The 21774-nt window shown below is 43.2% G+C and overlaps 1 protein-coding gene across 6 annotated transcripts in view; it reads right to left on the bottom strand.

Moving 5' to 3' along the window:
* Nucleotides 1-4338: 4338 nt before the first annotated feature.
* Nucleotides 4339-21774, bottom strand: part of RAD9 (cell cycle checkpoint control protein family) — a 58635-nt gene continuing 41199 nt past the window's right edge. For 2 of the 6 annotated variants that reach the window (XM_086797091.1, XM_086797096.1), the window contains 9 exons: nt 7232-7351; nt 7018-7126; nt 6654-6908; nt 6425-6540; nt 6271-6335; nt 5868-6163; nt 5432-5591; nt 5229-5308; nt 4339-5138 (listed from right to left, as the gene is read on the bottom strand). In XM_086797091.1, coding sequence (XP_086653217.1) covers nt 4954-5138; nt 5229-5308; nt 5432-5591; nt 5868-6163; nt 6271-6335; nt 6425-6540; nt 6654-6908; nt 7018-7126; nt 7232-7351 — 1386 coding nt within the window. In that variant the 3' untranslated portion in view covers nt 4339-4953. Of the gene's footprint in view, nt 5139-5228; nt 5309-5431; nt 5592-5867; nt 6164-6270; nt 6336-6424; nt 6541-6653; nt 6909-7017; nt 7127-7231; nt 7352-7479; nt 7626-21774 lie in introns of all 6 variants that reach the window. The other 4 variants (XM_086797095.1, XM_086797093.1, XM_086797092.1 and 1 more) reach the window with 4 other exon arrangements.

Raw genomic sequence — 21774 nt, 5'->3', positions numbered from 1 at the left:
CATTTAAAGTAGGAAATTAGCCTAAACTAACTTATTGGGCCACTGGACATTATTTGGGCGGCCAGGTATTATACAAATGAGTCTTGTATATAAGACATTTTGACTAAGAAATGACATAATCCTACTCTCACAATTAAGTTTGAGTCTTCTTGCTCTTGTGATTCAAATAACTTGTATGCTTTCTCTTCTTCTTTGTTAGATGTATGCTTAGGGATTATGTGGGTGAGTGATGGTGTTGATGTACATCCTCTTCTCCCTCTCTCCTTCTCTTTTCAACTCTCTCATGCTCTCACTCATCGTGGCATCGAAGTAGAGGTCGAGCTTCCCATAGCTCTCTCTCTCTCTTTCTCTCTCTCTCTCTCTCTCCCCACACAATTATAAAGCTCCTTTGTGGTGACAACCAAGGAGGCAAGGTTGAGAACCCTAGCTCTACACAAGAGAGAGTTACTCTACCAAGAATGGCTTAAGGTGCAAAAACCGGTAAGACCCTTGCATTCTCCTCCCCTTCTCCCTATCGAGTGTTCTCAATTGGTGTGAATAGTACACTATTAGGCATATCTACCTCTAGGCTCACGTCTCTAGACCGTCTGCAAGGCACACCTCCAAACTCATGTGTCACATGTCTAGACTCATGGCTCACATGTCCAAGCTCGGCTCATGTTTAGCTGGACTTACGACATCTTGTTTTCGTAAGACTATAAGCTCAACCCAAGAGATAGTTTGGCATGGATTTCATAGTTTTTTGAGAATTTATAGACTTAATAGGAGATAATTAAGGTTTCGAATCCTAGCTCAACCCAAGAGATAGTTTGGCATGGATTTCATAGTTTTTTGAGAATTTATAGACTTAATAGGAGATAATTAAGGTTTCGAATCCTAGTTTAATGTGTTTATGCAAGTAATTAAGTGCTTTTTGATTGTTTTTTGTTGATTTTGCATGCTTCTAAGCTACCAATTTCAACAATGCATGAAAAAATATAAAATGCATGAACAAAAATTAATATTTCCACTATAATCCTTAAAGCTTATGTTTTCGGAATTAACCACAAGCATTAAGGTATTCCTTGGCTTAATGTAACAAGATCAAAGCCATGTGGGCTTAAGATCATGCAAAAAAACAATGAAATCATGGTTTTTTCCTTCTTCCAAGATATAAAATATGATTCCCTAATACAACCAAGCTTCAAAACAAAATAATACACAAGAAAGTAACACATCCAAATCTCTAAAATCGTATGCCTTTCAAAGTATGACCTCCTAATCGACATCAAAAAATATTGGGTGATCCGAATAGCTAAGAATGGATGAAATGACGAAGCTAAGCCCTAAGCTAGTCCTCGGCACAGCGGCGCCAAATATATTCGAGTCAAGAGCTTGTCTTAGCCTTGAGGAATCAAGTGTTAGTGGGTCTTGCCTTCAAGCCACAAATGTAACTCCTTGATGTGGGTGCCATAGCTCGCCGCATCCTCGCTCTATTGTTACACCAAAATGCTCCATGGTTATGGGGATGAAGGAAGAGCTCTCTTTGCCTAGATGGAGGCAATAAGGGATTAGCCTTTGGCGATGGTTCCCTCTCACAAAAGGTGGATGGAAAAGAAGCTAATGAAAGGGAGCAACGTACAATCAAGCCTATTTAAGCAACAGCATGCAAGAATCTAATAGCATACGAGCAAGTAAGAGTAGAGAAGAGAAGAGCTCACAAGTATTCTATTGCAAGGGAATAAATGTGTATTTCTTGATGTCAAAATTGACTTACATACAAGTGACTAGTTTTCACACAAGGTCGGCCAAAACTTAAAAATGGTTCGGTCCACTATTACTAGTCTTAAGAAATTATATGTATATGCAGTTCTTAGACAACTCATGGTAAGGTCGTTTTATATGTTCCAGTGCCATCTTACAAAAGGTCGATGCCTATTCAAGCACATAAGATGACAAAACACCTTACGATAGGACTAGACCATGTTAACCATAGCTAGTAATACCTAACTATATGTTTCTTACACAAATATACTTAAGGGCAATATCCCATGCTTTTGTAGGATTATTATTAATGCGGACTCATTTGCATTTGCATCGATAACATGTAAGGATTGAATAGTTTTTTTTTTGTATAACAAATACTTCATAGGGTCTTGCTTCTCTTCCTTCAACATCCTATAAAACAAGTATGTGCTTCATTATTTACTTTCAACATTCATACCGAATTTTTTGGCACAACTATATCGATAGAAAACATGAGTTTGGGAGATAACATCGTGTTATTTGGAAACAATGTTAAATGCACTATCAATGAGGAACACATTTTAGGGTTCTAGTAAATAGATTTTAGATGTTCGATGTACAAAATCTAGGCAAAACCTCATGTGGTGTAGCCATCACCAAATCATGATTTGTGAGTCCACTTCAATAGCAACGGTGTTGTCATATTCAATGTGAGTGCCAATGTTGCTAGTAGAGACAAGTGGCAAAATAGCTTGAATATGATCGTGACTTCTAATGATTGGGCAAATATGGACACAAGCAAAATAGCTTGAATATGATCTTGATTTCTATTTATTTTGCAAATGTGGACACAAGCAAGATTTGGCGTACAAGGTTGAACTCCTAAGATTTTTTGTATTTTAGTACCAAATCTTGGCAAAACCTCATGTGATGTGGCCATCACCAACCATGACTTGTGAGTTTATAGCAATGTCATATTAAATGTGAGTGGGAGTGTTGTTAGTAGAGAAGTGGCAAAACAACTTGAATGTGCTCTCAATGTCTAATGCCTAGGAGATGTGGACACAAGCAAGATTTGGCATGCAAGGTTGAATTCCTAAAAAATTTAGTGTTTTCAAAAAATAGAAAAAATAGTTTTTTGGAGCACCAACTAACTATTTCAAAGATGCCAAATGTATGTGAAGCTTGCTTTTGATGGCCAAGTAGCATCAGCAACCCTTTCCATCATACCCTCGCTCCACAGCCAAGACTATTCTTTAGCTCTATGGAAAGGTAAACATTACCAATGTGTCTGTGGTTCTTCCCACTCGTGTCATTGAACTACAATTGTAACACAGAGATATGGGTATCAAATCAATTAAACTTCCAAAATTTGTACGATTGCTTATGTAATACCAGAACCAGGTGGCATTCATTTGCCCAATTCTAAGAGAGATAATGTTCCTTAATGCAAACTCGTCAGGTAAGAAAATGGCAAATCTCTTCCGTGTATAAGCTGAAATGATTGCTACAAAATTCTTGCAAATCAACCATTAAGCTGCTTGCAAAGCTTCCTTAAGCACTTCTAATGCCCTAATTAGTCGATCTGAACTACCAAAGAGATGATAAATTGGCCAATGCTCAATAAATTAATTTTTAATTATTGCTTCGAGTTTCATTTGGATCATCAAGAAAATCCTCAACTGTGCTCTCAATTCGACCACGATTAATTGTCTAAGCTTGATTCGTAATGGTTTGATCATATCAAGCAACAGCAAACTATGACTTAGTACTATTATGAGCTCCGAAGGGGCTAGTGTTATGATGTGAAACATAATACATCAATATATCAAGAACAGGTTCACGAGCATATAGAGTGAATTCTTAGTAGAAACTATATACAACATACGAGGTGATGATGTGCTATGCAATACTCTCGTATAGGAGACTCAACAGCTCTGATAATCTTCTATAGTTAGTGTGTGGTTTGAGTCATGATATTTGGGTTGACTAAAGCTCATGGCAACTTTCCAACAAAAAATGAACAATTTGTGTCGTCATTATTTGGGGAAGTTTCCTGGTCATACATTGTAGTTCATCATATTCAACATCGTCCAATTTAAGGTGCACTTTCCTAGAGAAGGAATTTCTCGCATGGCTTGAGAGTGAGATCTGTCTCAAAGATCTCCAACCTCCATGTTGGGAGGCAAGCACATCATGTAAATCCATCACCTCAGGAGTCAACAATTACTTTTACACATGATCTTAACATTCAGAGCTTGCCTCTTTGGCTATAGCCCAATAATAGTACCCATAACTCTCTAAAGTGAGGTATTGGGTTCGAATCTACCCTAGTGGCATCAATACCCTCATATTAGCATTCAAAGATTGCACAATATACATGGATGATGTATGCACATTATGTTCAAAATAAGATAACTTTCACATATTTGCTATGCATGAGCATACCAAAAAGTACATATTGCTATGCATGAGCATACTGAAAAGCACATATACTTCATCCACTTGAAATATATTGACAGCCCAGTATGATTTGACAAGCATTGGTCCTATGAAGGGTGCCATGTTACTTGCTTGTGCTAATTTTGTGTACTTATGGACATATATAACCTCTTCAAAGAACTAGCTGAGATTGGTAACAAGCAGTGATCCTACGACAGGCACCATGTTGCTTGCTTGCGCAAATTGTGTACTTACAGCAAAAAAGAACTGGCTGAGATTGGTAACAAGCATTGATCCTATGGCAGGTGCCATGTTGCTTGCTTGCGCAAATTGTGTACTTAACAGCAAAAAAGAACTGGCTGAGATTAGTAACAAGCATTGATCCTATAATGGGTGCCATGTTGCTTGCTTGCGCAAATTGTGTACTTATGGACATATATAACCTTTTCAAAGAACTGGCTGAGATTGGTAACAAGCATCGGACTCCCCCCTCCCAAAAACAACTTGGAAATCTTATTTTAAGTCCTCAGCACAAAAACTTGTTGGAAGCCCTTCATCCCCAACAATAAGCATCCCAGAGCACACGACTTTGGACCCATGCCTAACTTCTAAACGTGCATGAGCGCATTCTCGATTCACCAAAACAATGGCTTTCAAAAGAATGAGAAGTCCATAAGTCAAGGATTTGATAGCTTGTGCTCATCTCCAGTCCAAATGCACAGGAAAAGCTATACAGGTTCTCATCCCTTTCCATCACATGCACTTCACACACAAATCAGCAACATTTTATATCATGCCTCTTCTTTGGGGTGGGGTTGACTGTACACATAAATCATCACCGTCGTCCTCATCTTCATCTTCCTCAATATCTGCACTTAACCAGTTGCCTGGATTTTTTTTTAAAACGATGTTCTGATCACTCGAGATGGTAGGCACTTGCTCACCTTCAGACCAAAGAAAGGAGATCAAGCCTGTAAAAGTGTCACAACACGCGAGCCTACAGCATGAAAGATCCTTTCGATAATAAAAAAGACTTGACTTGAAGATGAGGTGCGGCAAACCTGTCCCTTCACGTGTTTCCATTACATTAGGAAGGCAGTCAGGATCGCCCCTTACTAAATCAGATGAAGCTGGTGCCCTTCTGACATTGATTAAAGAACCACAAACACTGTTGGCATGTCGGAGCATGGGCTGAAGTTCAAAAAGCATACAACAAACACATAATACCATGCTCACTCCATTTAATTGATATATATCTGGATACAGATGAGCCATTCTTCCTATGGTAGTGGCTTGATTGGCATTTGATTGATGAAGCTGCTGCTGTAGACCAACAAGGATCTCCTCACTAGCATCATTGCTGTCTTGCATGTATACAGGCCCTCTAGCAGCGTCTCTGTTGTCCCAGCTTTTTGTTGCACTTCCTGCCATCAACATGTGCAGAAATCCATCTGTATCAACTGACAATGATTATATTTCCCCATCAACGTGTGCAGAAATCTATCTGTATCAACTGACAACAATTATATTTCCCCTTTGAAGTGAAGCTTAGTACCAGGTTAATCCTAAAGAAATCTTCCCATTGAGCTATAGCAGCAAAGCCCTATGGACAAGCTCAGTATCAAGTTAATCCTTCAGTAATTCGTCCCTTCCAAGGGAGATTTCATAGCAGTAGAATTAAACCAAGATAAGATGCATACCAGAAATCTCAGACCAGATTTTTGTGTGATCCGAGTCTTCACCAGCAGACTTTGGTGTTGATAATGAAGTTCGCTGCACTCTTTTAGAAGAGGACCTGGGTCCTAGAGCATCATGTGCAGTTGACCCATTTGCCTGTGAAGTTGGTCTTGAATTAACTGCCGCCTGTAGGGGAGCAAGCTCACTACTTTCAGCTTCCGTCAGCTGCGAGCCAAGCATGGTTGCTAACACAAGGGTTGCATCAAAATCTGCATGATCCGAGTCATCCAAGCCGAATCTCGGTGCAAGAAGGATTGGGCTGGCAGTTGTAAAGAGGTTCTCAGCTTTAATCCCATATTCACATTCTTACTTTGCACAGACCATTCTGAACTAAAAAGGAATAGTAGTTATAATGCAGCTCCATACTTGCCAGCCCTTTCAAAAAACACATGCATGTCTGCTTCGGATCCTTCACAGAAGGCAAGGAATGCCTGAAAACATAGGCATTTTGTTAGAGGTAACAAATCAAACTTCAAAAGTCTGATTTATGGTGCTATACATATGCCACCCCTTCCTTTACCTTGAGCTCCTTAAGGCTGAACGTTACATCAACTGCAGCTCCTCTGTGCACATACTCTTGCAGCTCCTCAGCAGGATCAATCCAAAGCTGAGTATGCAAAGCTGCATCATTATTCTCTGCAGAACAAGTGTGAATGTTCAAGAAAAATGAACAAATAAAACTTGATTGGTTCTCGTGAGTTCCAAAATCCACAGTAAGGATACATAGCAAAACTTGTAAAAACGTCCACCTTTCACAGGGTCAATATAGCTCCTTAACTCAATAGCTTTTCCTTCTGGAGAGGTCCTCGAGGCTGAATAAGACACAGGTGAGGGCTCTGTAGCAATGAGAGTGATTTCTTGAAGTGAAGACTGAAAGTTTGCAAGCAACCGATTGAGGTCACAAGGCTTGACAACTAGGTGACTTGGAAAGCTTTTGCGATCCAAAGCAACATGTTGCATTTCAGGTTCATTAGTACAGGTGGTCCAGTAAGTTTTCCTGATGCCTGCCACAAGGCACAGAAACTCTCAGACCACAGTGTTGACATGCAATAAATCCTTCTTTTCCTAGGTTAAATCTTTATGACGATTGCTATATGAGTTGCTTAGGCTTACCATGCAAGCATTCCAGAGTCCACTTTACTTTTGTAGCTGCCATATCGGGTAAGCTTATTGCTATCCGCTCCATGCTGCTTGGTGCCATTCTAAAAACGGTGCAAACAGCCTTCAAACATAGCCACATGAATCAGGGGATCATTGTGCTACGGTCTGCACTGGACACTGCTAGACCAAAATATGAAATCAGAAACATATCAAATCAACATTATACCTTCAAAAGCACACTGCACTGTGCAACTGGAACAAGCAATCTGTATGCATCAAAAAACTTAGCCTTGAAGGATATTGCCAGAAATGCTGAGCGTGACGCATTCAAAGTCCGTAAGATAAGCTGTCCACACAAAAGTTCATTGAAATAAACTTCATTATTGGTAGAGGCAAAGAAACATTAATATTTCTTCGGTTTGCCTTTCTTAACAATAAACATATTGAACATAGGTCACATTGCAAAATACTTGCATTGAGGTATACCGCAGGGAGCCTTGTTAAGAATATCGTCTTGAAGACACTCTATACTGCAGCTGTGTTATCGTCATCTTTTTTTGTTGAGATTTCAACAGGTTAAAGTTTTGTGTCAAGTATATATCCTGGGCACTGAACCCTACCTATGAAGACAAGTCCTTATTACGATGACAAGTTGACAAAACCACACAAACAGCAGATTGCAGCATTCTGAAATGCGAAAGATGATGAAAGGACAACCAGTAGATAAGACAATCACCAGCTAGGAATTGGCGGACAAGAAGAAGACAAACTCAAAAATATTATATGTTGTGTTTTCACACATGGGCCCCTTCGGTCATGGGTGCCTAAGCCCGGGCACTTGTCTTACCCTCTGGCCTCACCAATGGGCTGTCCACAGCCCATGGCCCCAAATAGCCACTATAAACCCTAATGTATGTTGCTAGTTTCCAAGCATTCACACATACAAGCTCCTCTACCTAAACCTATGAATCTAACAGATACCCGTTCACCCGGCTACAAGCCTAATACGTGCCTGAAGCATCAATACATCATTCAAGATGGTAACATCGGTGTGTGGGACAAGTACGGTGGACAAGTGCGGGACGTGCAACACATGGCCCTGAGCTTTCTATGGTGGCGCACTGGGTGACATGTCCCTCAACAAGGGCTCACAAGGGACCAGGTGTCCAACCACAAGGATTGCACTCTCCCGTACAGTTATGTCCACGGCATCTAACATTGATCAGCTTTCACTGGTGTATTTTGACCAGATGTGAGCAGCGTTGACATGTTTTACTTTTGAGGAGTATTGACCAATTTTGGCAAGTGAGAAAAGGCAATGGGCTTTCTTCTTCTCTCACATGCATGCATACATGGATGGATGGCTGGAGAGCAAGAGAAAGGTGTGACCAGCAGAACATGAGGCTGTACTAGTGTCTCTATAGGTTTTGGGTTGCCCACAAGGCCGCTTGCAAGGAAGGGGGCAGCTTCAAAGAGAGAGACTGTATGGGTTGTACGGACAGCAGGCATAAAAGGGCATGGCTTAAAGGAGGCATTGACTACCTTTGAAGAGTATTGACCAGTTTTGGCAAGTGGAAAAGGCAATGGGTTTCTCCTCCTCTCACGTGTATGCATACATGGATGGGTGGCTGGAGAGCAAACGAAAGTTGTGACCAGGAGAACGAGAGGCTACAGTGTTTGTATATGTTTTGGGTTGCACACAAGGCTGGCTGGCATGTATGGACAACCCTTGTCTAGGGGCATGTCAACTAGTGTGCAACCACAGGAAGGCCGGGGCCATATGTGCACGTCCCGCACTTGTCTATCGGCTTGTCCCGCACACCGATGTAAACCTCTTGAATGAGGTATTGATGTTCTGGGCACATATTCGGCTAGTAGCCGGGTGACGGCACCTATCAGAGTCATAGGTCCAGGTAGTGGAGCCTATATGTGTGTGAGCCCATCATATGCATGGAAACTAGCAATATATATTAGGGTTTATAGTGGCTATTTGGGGCGATGCGCTGTGAATAGTCCAATGGCCAGGTCAAAGGGTACGACAGGAGGCCACAGGAAGCCCCATGCATAGGCACCCGTGACAGTCTACAGAAGGGGCCCACGAGTGAAAACACAACATATAATATTTTGGGTTTTGTCCTCTTCTAGTCTGCCAGCTCCTAGCCCTAGTCCATTTGTTTTCCAGCCCTATATCCCCTATTTAAAGGTGCTCCAGGCCTTTGTTTCAGCATCTCAGACCTTTGCCAAGAAGCCCTTGCTTGTACACATGCCCTAGGCAGCCCACAAAACAAGGAATCACAAGGAGAAGAGTGGTGGAAACTAGTCGACCTGCTGTGAACAAAAACACAGCCTGTAGGAGGGTCACCAGGAGGATTAACACAAGTACCGGTGCTGTCCAGCAGTACACAGCAGAAAGACTGCGGGGCTGCCATCTTCTCAAGTGCTTTGCAAAGATCCTACGTCAGTTGTTTGGTGCTGATTTGCAGCCACAGTCAGTCCCATACATATTCAGCCCAATAAGGTGTACTGTCTCCCACTTCTCTCTTTCATTTGTGCATATGAAATCGTCAAGTTTAAGTTCAGAATTTGTGATCTACTCAAGTTAACCATTCTACTCCAAGTCTTCTACATGCTACATTGCTACATTTGTCACATAGATCCCGCACTTGGATGCCGTTTAAGGAAAATGCATACTTATGGTAGTGCTACATGTCACCGCAAACCATTTCCCAAGGATGGAGCTGTTAAATTACAACTCATACATAGTGATGTATGTCGTCCGATGCGGACACCATCCATGGGGGGCATCTTTGCTTTGTCACATTCATTGAAGACTACTCAAGGTTTGCTTGGGTATATCCTTTGAAAGTACAAGCAGATGTGTTCACATGCTTTCAATACTTTGTGGCAATGGCTGAAAATATGTCTGGATGTGAAGTGCAGACACTTTGCACAGATAGAGGGGGAGAAAACATGTCTAATGCATTCAAGGATTATTTGCTTAAGAACGGCATTAAACATCAATGCAATATGCCTTATACGCCACAGTAAAATGGTGTAGCTGAGAGAAAGAATAGGTCTCTCATGGAGATGGCAAGATGTATAGTGAAAGCACACAAGTTGGCTCATACTTTTTGGATGGAAGCCATCATGTGTGCAACCCATGTGTTGAACAGATGCCCAACAAAAGCTTTGAAGACCATAACACCCAAATAGTGGATTATATGGGTACATTTGGGTATTTAGCATATGCTCATGTGCCAGAGCAACTCAGAACAAAACTAGATGATAAAGCAATCAAATGCATCTTTGTGGGCTACAGTAATGAGAGCAAGGGATACTGTCTCTATAATCCAGTGACACCCGGATTTTTGTCAATAGAGATGTGGTATTTGCTGAAAACTCAGTTCAACCCATGCTCAGCTTGTATAAAAGTCATGATACACACTCATAGGACATGTTTGATGGGCTTTTACCCATAGCCATTAGTAGGAATTCAGTTCAGCCAGCCCCCCTATTCAGGATATGCCTCAAGTTGAACAAGATGTAAGACATATGGAACACCTTCTATGGAAGAGACATGTTGTCAGGGAAGAGCGAACTATTGGGATTCGGAGTCGTATGTGTACATGTCCATCTCTTGTGCCCACCCTATGTATCCACCAATGTGTAAGTGTGTAGGTGTGAACACCTGTCTAGGTGTAAACATCCCTTAAATATGTAAATGTGCTTATATGTGTGAACCTATTCTCATGAGTAGATTAGATAAGTGTGTGACACATAAGCAGTGATGCCATGGCATATGCCAAGTGTCATTGTTTAGTGTGTTTGAATGAGTCAAAAGGCTTCCAGCCTACAAAAGGGCATTGTACTTTGTGAAGAACATTAACAATGAGTCGTGAAATATTATCTGTCTCTAGAGCATTGCTACATTCTCTCTCTCTCTCTCTTTTTCGTAATGGTTGGTTGATTAGATTATGAAAATGTAATACAAAGCAAAGGTCGCATGACCAACTATACAAACATGTACATAGAGGCTGTCAGACCGCGCACGCTAAAAGTCCACATGAGGCATGCCCACCGTACGAAGAGCATGTAACCAGGGGTTATGCTTGCGCCCTGGTAATATGTGCATCAATCAAAGAAGAAACTTGCCAAAGCAATAGACCACGAACGCGCTCGACATGACCTTTCACCCCTGATTGTGAATCAAAGATGAAAGCATTTCGCATGAGCCAATTATGCCAAAGACCCAACCATCAAAGGAAAACAAAGAAGACCTCATGTTGCAGCTTGTTCCCCCCGGGATGATCATGTCCAAATACCCACTGCCTAGGTGACAAAGTGTGTCCAGTCACCATTTGCCACACTGAAGCGAGTAACTTCCATATCTAGCAAACCACCAGGCAAGAAATAAACCTATGCCAACTAGATTCTGGACAAGTCTGGCAAAAGAAACAGTTGCCGTGCGAAAGTCTCCGATGCCCAAGGAAACTGGCCAAAGGCAGGTCCCGAACCATGACTCGCCAAATAAACACTTTGCCCTGAAAAGGAAGCTTTGAATGCCAACCACAGAATAGGATGCACTTCCACCAGGAGGCCGTTTTCTTAACATTCCATACTTTATTACCTTTTTCTGCAAGCCATCTCTTCTCTTGGACCAAAAGATGATATACGACATTGGCGGAAGCCTTCAACAGCCAAGCCTTGCGACCCAACACCCGATCATCCCATGCATGAGAAGAATTCGTCTGAGGAAGGCGCCCCAAAGACTGCACTTGTTGCTGCAACTGCAACCAAATACACTCGTAACCTCGGGGGACACGAAATCTATGACGAGCACGACTGAATGATAACATTCACGCTATATATGCAAAGTACTATTGCTAAAACCTTGGCTAGACAAATAAGGAATCAAAATTCCAGACACAATGTTTCCTACGCAAGTTCAGCCTCACAGGAACCATAAACCGTTAGCTATACCTAGTATCATTCGGGAAGATAGTGAGGATAGGACATCAGGAAGTGGGCAAACACCCTTCTTGCTGGAAATAATGTTTAGTGAGGGAATGCCTGACCCCATCGAAGAGGAAGTAATTCCATCTTCACAGTCCCTAGTCAAGGGGCGATGTCTCGAAAAGTACCGTTGAATGTGTCTAAGCTAATGGATTTCATGTCCTCTGAAATCAGAACCACGATCATATCCAAATTATACGGAGATCCTGAGCTATTCTTAGCTCTTCGGGCATTTCTCAATGGAGAACTAAAGGCGGGGTTACCACAATTTGCAAATATGGATAGACCTAACACGCTTCAAGATGAAGGGGAACATTGGGATCTACAACCCAACCCAAATGAAGATTCGGTACCCTTTACTGCCACTATTGTAGCCCACAGATATGCACTTAGTGGCTTTGTCATCAAGCTTACCTCGCAATTGTTGAGGTACATGTGCATAAGCAATATATCCTAAAACTCTAAAGTGATCAACTTTAGGTTTCCTCTCGTGCCAGGCCTCATATGGCGTTACGGTTTTCAATGCTTTGGTAGGACATCTATTCAATACATGTGTAGCACACATGATTGCCTCCATCTAGAATTTGTGAGGCAAGCCTTTGCCTTTAACCATGCATCTAGCCATTTCCATCAATGATCTGTTCTTTCTTTCAGCATACTTTTATGCATAAAAATCAATAATGATAAAAGTAACACTTTTATAATAATAAAAAACTCTTTTATGCACATTTTGTTGAGTAGAATATGGCATCATGCATTGATGCTTTATGCCTTTTTCTGCCATGAAAGCTTTGAAAGCAATGGACATGTATTCCCCCCCTCGATTTGTACGAAGGCTCTGCACTTTGCAACCTATTTGATTTTCAGCCTGTGCCACAAAATGTTGAAAACATGCAGGATTTTGCTTTCAAGGGATACACTCAAGAAAATATGGAGTGATCATCGATAAAGGTTACAAAGTATACATGCTTTCCAATAGATGGTGTTCGCATAGGACCACACACTTTGCACAATTTGTAATTTCCAGACAGTCCTTGTTGATCCATCTTTTGGGAATGCATTTTTGTGCATCTTACCCAATATGCATCCTTCACATACATGTTTTGGTGGCAATTCTACATGCGGCATGTCTTGCACCATTTGATGCCTTTGCAATAGCATCAGACTGCCATAATTCACATGACCAAACTTGGCATGCCACAATTTTGCCTCTGGCATGGCAAGTGTACCGTGTAAGAGTGCTAACTACATGAGCATCACGCTCTCTCCTGTCAAACTTGTCAAGCTGATATAACCCATGGTACAATGTGCCGGATGTGACTAATGCGTAGCTACCTTCACGGTCTTTGACTATTCACTTGTCATCCTCAAAGTTCACTACATATCTTCTTTTAGCAAAAGAGGAGACAGACAATAAGTTCTTCTTAATCCCATGCATATACAATACATCTGGAAGACATAAGTCTCACATAGTTACTACCATCCAATTTGTCCTCTTGGGACAAAACCCGAATATATCAGTTGTATTTCCAGCCATAATGCTGAAATCTCTTTGTCAAGAGATATGCAAACACTTGCAACCAAGTACGTTGTAAAAAGCACCTGTAGACAAAAACCCAATGCACCGGAGTGCTATGCCAGGCAATCACACGTTCTTGAGCAAACTTTTTGCCTCAATTCAAGGTTGCAGTAAATGTTTGGAGTATCTTGACAACACAAGCAGTGCAAATCTCTCCACGATCAATGCATAAACATCCAATCAAGGCTTGTAGAATGGAAAGCCCCAAACTTTTGTGCACCGGAGAGCTGAATGATGTGCCAATTGCACACAAATGTGAAAAGCCCCAAATCTCTATGTACCTTGTAGCTACAATTGTGCAATTAAGCACGAATTTTTGAAAACCCCCAAATTTTTGCAAAGCCTACACCTTTAATTTTTTCAATTAAGCAAAAATTTTGCAATTGTGTGCATGAAATTGTCTTGTTTGCCTTGAATTATGCAATTAAGCATGAATTTCAAAAAATCCCCAATTTTCACTGCATCTTGCACGTGAAATCTTACATTGTATAGTTGCCTGCACTTGGAATTTTGCAATGAAGCATGTAACTCACAAAAGCCCCAAAACAAAAATCCTCAGATTTTGTGAGTTACATCAGCCAAGAAACGTAGAGCCCAAATAACACAAAAAATAGCTCTGTGTCACGTCAGCCACAAAGTGGGCTAAGCCCTGCTGAGTTGCGTCCACCGCAAGGCCGGGTGGAGGCAGTGATCCCCACACTAGTATCGTTGGGTGGGGTGGTCGAATCAGGCCACTAGTGGGTGGCGGCCCGGGAGGCAGTGTTGGCGGTGGAGTAGAATAGAATGGCGCGAGATGGAAGCTTCGCGAATGGACGGATAGAGGCGCAGAGCTAGGAGGTGTCTCACGCGAGAGGAAGTTGCCACCAGAGTAGCTTTGATACCACTATTGGCCGAGGAGGGGAATTGTAGGAATTGAACTAGGGTTTGGCACAACTACACACTCACACAGAGAAGGAGGTACACACAATATGATGAGAGATGCAAAGAATAGATTGCATTGGAATGTGTGGAGCTAGAAGGTCAACTCCATAATATCATAATACATCTAAAGTAGAAGGTGTCCTTTCACACTAGATCTCCAAGGGGAAAAACCCAAAGGAAAAAAGTGCCCTTGGTTAGCCCATGTTCACATGTGGCACTACTCATATCATATATGCCAATAAGTGATAGAATGTGCAGCGGAAGAAGGGAAAGTGGAAACACAAGAGAGAGAGAGAGAGAGAGAGAGAGACAGAGAGAGAGAGATGGAGAGGAAACACAGGGGAGACTTCTCCTCAATAACACCACCAAAAGGAATACATGTCCCTGAGCAAGAGGGGAGAACCTCGTAAGTGAGGGACTGCAGCTAGACAAGCTAGGCAAGCAATGCAAGCAGTGAAATATGAGGAAGGCATGCCGGCTATATATACCCCTAAATGAAGGCAGCCGACTGGTGATAAATACCTCCACGACTGGGGAAAATTTCAAGACCATAAAATGGGGAATAAATATGGGTAAAATATATGTGAGGGGTGACCAGCCCCTCAGACTAACATGGTCAGCCCTAGACGCTAAAATAGGACACCAAATAGGAAGCCAGCAAGTAGGGGATGATGTCTAACAATAAGCATCTATCAATCAATCATAAGCATCATTGTACGTGCTACAATCTCTCTCTATCTTTGAGCATTTTTGTGTACCACAGATCCCGGACATTAGGTCCAAGATTCTTAAGGAGTGTCACGACACCCCGCCTGCCCCTTTTGCTACCCCCCCTCCCCCTTTGCTGCCCGCCTCCCCCTGCCTTCTTCAATCCCCACCTGCCCCTCTGCTACCCCCGCCTGCCCCTTTGCCCTTGTTTCCCCAGCTGCTCCCCACCTTTGCCCCCCTTCCTCTGCTCCCGTTTTCCAGGCAGCTATTTTATCTGGATTCAAGTCGGCCGCCCACTTTTCTTGATTGGTCTTATGGCTTTTTCTGCCGCAGCCAATCTCTCATCACCCCCACTAGCCGGGAGAATCATCAATTTTTCACAAGACGAGCTCACCTCTCTCCACCACGACGTTGACCTTGAGGTCCACACTACCCTTGTTGCGAGAGTTTATGGTTCCCACCCCTCTCGTTCACAAGCCCGTGAATGGCTTCTAGCAGCTCTCCCTTCGGAGCTGATTGTGCACTTTCAGGATACTCGTTTACTTGGTCGAGGATTCTTCCAGGTGGACTTTCATTCTTCAGAAGCTACTTCTCAAGCTTTGGCTAGCAGCCCCTTTCCTCTTGATCCTAGGAAGATTTTCTTCTTTCAGTACCACGTGGGCTTTGATCCAGTGGTGGAGGATCAGCGCCTTACCCCAGTCTCACTACGGTTCCCTGCTCTTCCTCGGTCCTATTGGAAGCTTATAGCTTCCGTAGGGGCATTCTTTGGCCAGGTTCTAGGGGTACCAATCCTCCCGAGCTCTCCTGCCTCAGCTTCCGCGGCCGTTACTGCCACTCTTGATGGTTTACCCCGAGTCCTTGTGCTTGTTCCTAATCCATCGATTACTGATGATCATGTTATGCTTCAGAGACCTGACGGATCTCATTTTCGCCAGAGGATGGAGATTGCAGGCACCAAAGCGATAAAGAAACTCTCACATAAGGATGGATTGGGAGCCTTTGGATTCCATGAGGGAAGCTTATGTGGCGTGGTCCTGCCCATCAAGGCCTTCTGCAGATGCCGCGACTCCAGCTGCTCCTTTGCCACAGCAGATCACACAACATTGGGTTGTGGTTAGGGATGGCAGGCACCTTCGGACCCCCGTACCTGCCCCTTCACCCACACCCCCTGTGGAGCATCCTAACCCCTATGCAGCTCTTGCCTCACAGGATGTTGATCCTTTTTTGGAGGATGAGGCCTTGCAGGCACATGATCTGGCTCCCTCACAGGAGGATGCTGCATTACAGTTACAGGATGATTGCACCCTTGAGGATGATGTTGCACATTCGCATTGTCCTAGCTTTTCCCCTGAGTGGGAGAGAGAGGTAAGGTTTACATCGTCAGATTTTCCCTCTTCTACCTATCCGAGACGTACTTCCGCCTCTAAAGGGGGTCCTTCGTCGACCACGAGATCTGGTCGTTCCTACTGTGAGTCTTTATGAGGATTGTCTCTTGGAACATTCAGGGTCTTGGGGGTTTTTTTCTGCGTCGACGGAAACAAATTGTAAAAACCCAGCTTCATTGTGCATGGACCTATGGATATATTGCTCTTGCAAGAGCATAAACTGGATGCTAGTCACTGTGGGAGATCAGGCAAGCTTCTCTCGGGACACACCTTTTGGTCATCGGCTGTTGGTACCAAGGGTGGTGTTTGTATCTCTATTTCAGCTTTGATCTTGCCTTGCATCATTGGACATGGTGTCATTTTGCCTGCGAGAGTGAAGTGGATCCTTCTTATGCAGGATACTACACGCATTGGTATTCTCAACCTCTGTGCTCCTAACCATAGAGGTGAGAGGATTACCTTTTGGAAATCTCTCTTTACATTGATGCCTCTAGCCGACCATTGGATTATTGGTGGGGATTTTAACATGGTTGAGATGCCAACAGATAAAAGAGGTGGATATGAGGGCTTGGTGCATCCTCTTGAAAGAGCGTCTTGGGAGAGGTTTATACTCTCCATTCATGGTAGAGATTGTTGGCATGAGGATGACATTTTGAGGAGTCCATCCACTCTTCTTTATTCATGGTCTAACAGGAGAAGAGATGTAGGATGTATCTATGCACAGTTAGACAGATTTTATTTTTTATTTTTATTTTTATTTTTTTAAAGCAGGTACAGGAAATTTATGTGGATGATTGGGTGCTTGACAGAGGTGGACATACTTTGATTGCTACAGGCACCTCCAAATCGGCTCATTGCTCGGTGGTTTTATGTATTAGAGATCCGAATTGCCATGGATTAGCACCCCATGTACGCATCCCTGATCATTTGTTTTCAGATGCAGAACTATCGCGTCGTATGCTTGATATTTGGAGATCTCATGACTTCTTATAGGCCTCTCAAAGCCTGGCCTCTGCTCTCTATGATATTAGTGACTTTTATCACACATGTGCCCTGTCTAAGAGGCAAGAGGCCTTGGACTTAGAAAGGGCTATTAGATGTAGATTGGCTGCTGTGCAGAAACAGCACGAGAAACATCCTCATGCTCAATGGGTTGCAGATTCTTTATGTACTGTTGGAGCAGAACTTCATCACTCTCTTGAGCAGCGCGCGGAGTACCGTTTCCATGCCCAGGAATCCTTTTGGACACAGATGTTTTTGGGATGAGATTTGGGCTGAGATAACATCAGCTTTGCAGGCGATGTGGGACACAGGTTCTATGCCTTCTTCTCTCACTGAGGGGCTTATTTATCTTATTCCTAAGAGTGGGGATATTGATTGGCCAGTGGAGACCTATCACCTTACTTGGGACTACCTATAAGATTCTTGCTAAGGCAGTGAGCATCAGGTTGCAGCCAATTTTGCAGGATGTTATTCATGATACCCAGAATGGATTCTTACACGGCAGGAGCATCTTTGATAATATTTTCTCGTTTTGGGAAGCCGTCAAATGGGCTAAAGCGAGCAATCAGCCCTTAGCCATTCTGCTCTTGGATTTTGAGAAGGCCTATGATAGAGTGGATTGGGACTTCCTTGAGGGTACTCTTAGTCATATGGGCTTCCCTCACAAATGGATCAAGGGAGTTTCATGCATGTATCGTGATGCCCACAGTAGGGTTCTTGCTTGCGGTGATAGAGAAGAGCAGTTTCAGATTTCTCGCTCAGTACGATAGGGCTGCCCATTAGCCCCTTTATTATATATCATAGTTGCAGAGGCCATGAGCATCTTTCTCCGCTCCACTGCTGGTATTTCAAGATTGAGGTTGCCTCTTTGTAGTCATGAGGAGTTGGTTGACTCTAAGTTAGCTGATGACACAGCCCTGTTTTTGGAGGCTTCACATATATGCTTATGTTCCTTCCGGGTAGCACTAGAGAAGTTCTGTTTGGCAGCAGGGGCATTCATTAATTGGCACAAATCTGTTGGTTTTTGGGTTAGTGATTCACCGAGAGTTGATTGGGGTGCAGAGCTTGGTGTTACTTGGATCAGCAGAGGATGCACTGCTAGATATTTGAGATGCCAAGTTGGGATTGATATTTCTCCTGCACAGCAGTTTGCTCCGGTACTTACGAGTATCCGGAAGAAGCTCCTCCATTGGAGCTCCGGGAGATTAGATTTAGCCTCCAGAGCTTTGATGCCTAATTAGGTTTTGCTTGCCTCAGCTTGGCTTATTGCCTCTTGTTGGTGCTTCTCTCGTGCGTGCATTGGCCAATTGCGGAGATTGATCCGCAATTTTCTCTGGTCGGGCTTGGATGGCACCTCAGACAGGGCGTTGCTTTGCAAACTTGTGGTCACAGGTTTCCTACCAGGCACTGAGCCTTGGAAGGATTTTTTCTTGTCTCAGATTTCCAGATGTACACCCAGGGTCGGGAGAGACTGGATGCCCAACACACGTTTTTTGTTCACAGAGGCTGATATTAGGGCACCATCTTCCCCTCTTATTGCAGCCATCGTCAGAGCATGGAGAAGCATGAGATATTTTTTGCGACAAAGGCTTCCTAGGTCTTTGGACGAGGCTGACCGACAACCTATTATGTGGAACAAGTTCATTAGGGATGAGGCTGGTCGGCCACTTGGTGCATCTCGTTATATGCAATGGTCAGGATGGGAGAGATGCGCATACACAGTTCTTGCTTGGAAGACCTTTAAGAGTCTTCCGGAGGATCGGAGAGTTACATCCACTCGGCATCTTAGGGGCTCTTGCATTCGTATTGATCAGATTGATGCAGCTATCCGCATGAGTGGCTTTCTGGGACCTTTCACGGAGACTATCATCCGAGTTGGCTGGGAGTTATTTCGAGGATAGGCATACCTATGCAGGTCATTGCTCTGCCAGGCCAGGAGGATACAAATTTCCTCATTTATTCTATCATGCATGCTGGGAGATTGAGGAGATGTAGTATGGAGGAAATTATACCAGATACTAGGCTTAGTCCAGTGAGATTTGTTGGTCGCTCGGGGAAGCACTGGTTCATTGACCCTTCTCCTCAGATAGTGACTCATGGCTCTTGATGTTTGTGGCTATATGGTGGCAGTCCTATCAGGATATCTTCAGTGGGATCCAGGTGGGAGTGGATTGATGCCTTCGATCCTTTGAAAAGCCTTCCTTTTTTCAGTTTCACTGTTCGGAATGCCAGGCTTCTCCTCACTCGACAGATGCATACGATCCCTACTCTCAGGCCTCATTGGGAGAGCTATGATATTTCTCCAGTGATACAGCGCAGATATTGGCATAGCCTTTGGCACTCATACAGAAGGAGCCAGATGTCTCATTTCTTTTGGTTATTCTTACATGGTGGTCTCCCCAACGATCAGTGGAGATCAGTTTTCAGTGTAGCACCTTCCTGTCCTAGATGTGCGGCAGATTCTAAGTCTGTACAACATTGTCTATGGGGATGCAGCATTGCACAGCAGATTTGGGGTCCTGTGGCCCAACTTATGGGCAAATTGAGCGGCCGAGCCATGCATGTGACTTGGGGGGCAGTTGCTTGGCTCTCCCAATCCGGTCCGCAACTTTTTTATGAGGGCAGTGGCACAGATTCTGTTTTTTTCATTCGTAGAGGTATTGCCCAGCATGGTTTATTGCAGGATGTTCCTCACTCTGATTATACACCCCCTAGACAGAGGATTGACACCAGTTGGGAGATTATTGTCAATATTACAGCATGGCAGATCTGGAGAGCTAGATGCACGGAGGCTATTGAGATTTTTGGGTCTCAGTGCATTAGTACTATATGGGGTGATATCATCCACACTCTTATGGCTACTTGGACTCGCATTCAAGGGCCCTCTCATTCTGCGCAGGCGAAGCGTGTGATATTTATGCGGGAATGGGACAATGGCATCTTCTTTTCCTCTAGTACCACAGGTCTTACATGGCATCATGATGCTCCTCAGTGGTTGAAATCACCTTACATATTGGGGTGATTCTATTCTCTTCCGGCTTATAGCTGTGATTGTTGCATGTTTTTCTCATACTTAATAGAAGTCTCTTTCTGGGGGGGGGGGGGGAAAAACCAAAATTCCATTAAAACCAAGTTGAAAACATACATAGATGTTAGGCTAAAGTCTAAGTCATACAATGCGAGGCGCTCTAGGCGCATGTAGCCGTAGTAGTTAGTACAAGTGGTGCACAAAAAAGGGAGACTAGAGAGTTGGGACTAGAATCTAGATGGAGAAGTGATCACTATCAAAATCAGAGCTCTCGCTAGGATCATCTACATCAGAAGAGTGCCTATCAGAGCGCTTGCAAAAATCACCCTCGCTAAGGATGCTGCCCTCGTCATCAAACTCGGGCTCTCTAAGCTCCTGTGACAAGGCAATCGGAGCATCCTCATTTGCAAGAGTGGAGGAAGAACTACCGGAACCTCATCGTGTGTTTTAAAAAATTACTTATAAGCTTAGGTATTTCCAATTTCGAGATATGGAGTATTTTAAAAAGGAGGAAAGCATCATAGTACAGAGGAAAGCTCAACAACCATAGACAAGTAAAAACAAGACCATTAATCTCAAAAATAAATAAAAAAATATTTTAAAAATTTTTTTTTTTTGAAAAAAAAAATTAAAAAAAAATTCTCCAAAAAAATCCATACGAGTCCGTACGGTATCGTGCCGTACGGTATTCCATACGGTATGCTGTCATACTTCGTACGGAGACAACTATGACCCCAGTGCAGGGTGCACGTGACAATTGCCTTTACTCAGGTGTGAACAGCCATTACAAGGTCACAAGACAAACATAGAAAGACAAACATAGAAGGCAATTTGATGTCAAAGAGAATGATTGGGTATTGCTGAAATTTAAGAAAGCAAGACTTGCAAAGAGGCCTGGCAAAGAGGGTGCATACCCTAAGCTTTGCAACCAGGTACTATGGGCCTTTTTGAGTGATCGAGAAGATCAATGTAGTGGCTTTGAGGTTGGCATTGCCTAGTCATTGGCATACATGTAATATTGTGGACTGGCTTTCCATTGGAACTTGTGCCTGTGTGTACATGCCCGGAAATGCTTGGAGGATTGGTGTTCCATTGGATCAGGTACCTCGTGTACTTGCCTGGAACACGTCTAT

Source organism: Cibotium barometz, chromosome 65 (assembly GCF_041138505.1).
Source record: "Cibotium barometz isolate CiBa-2024 chromosome 65, ASM4113850v1, whole genome shotgun sequence".
Taxonomy (NCBI): Eukaryota; Viridiplantae; Streptophyta; class Polypodiopsida; order Cyatheales; family Cibotiaceae; genus Cibotium; species Cibotium barometz.
Note: the sequence above shows the minus strand (reverse complement) of the source record. Positions and strands in the feature narration are given on the sequence as shown.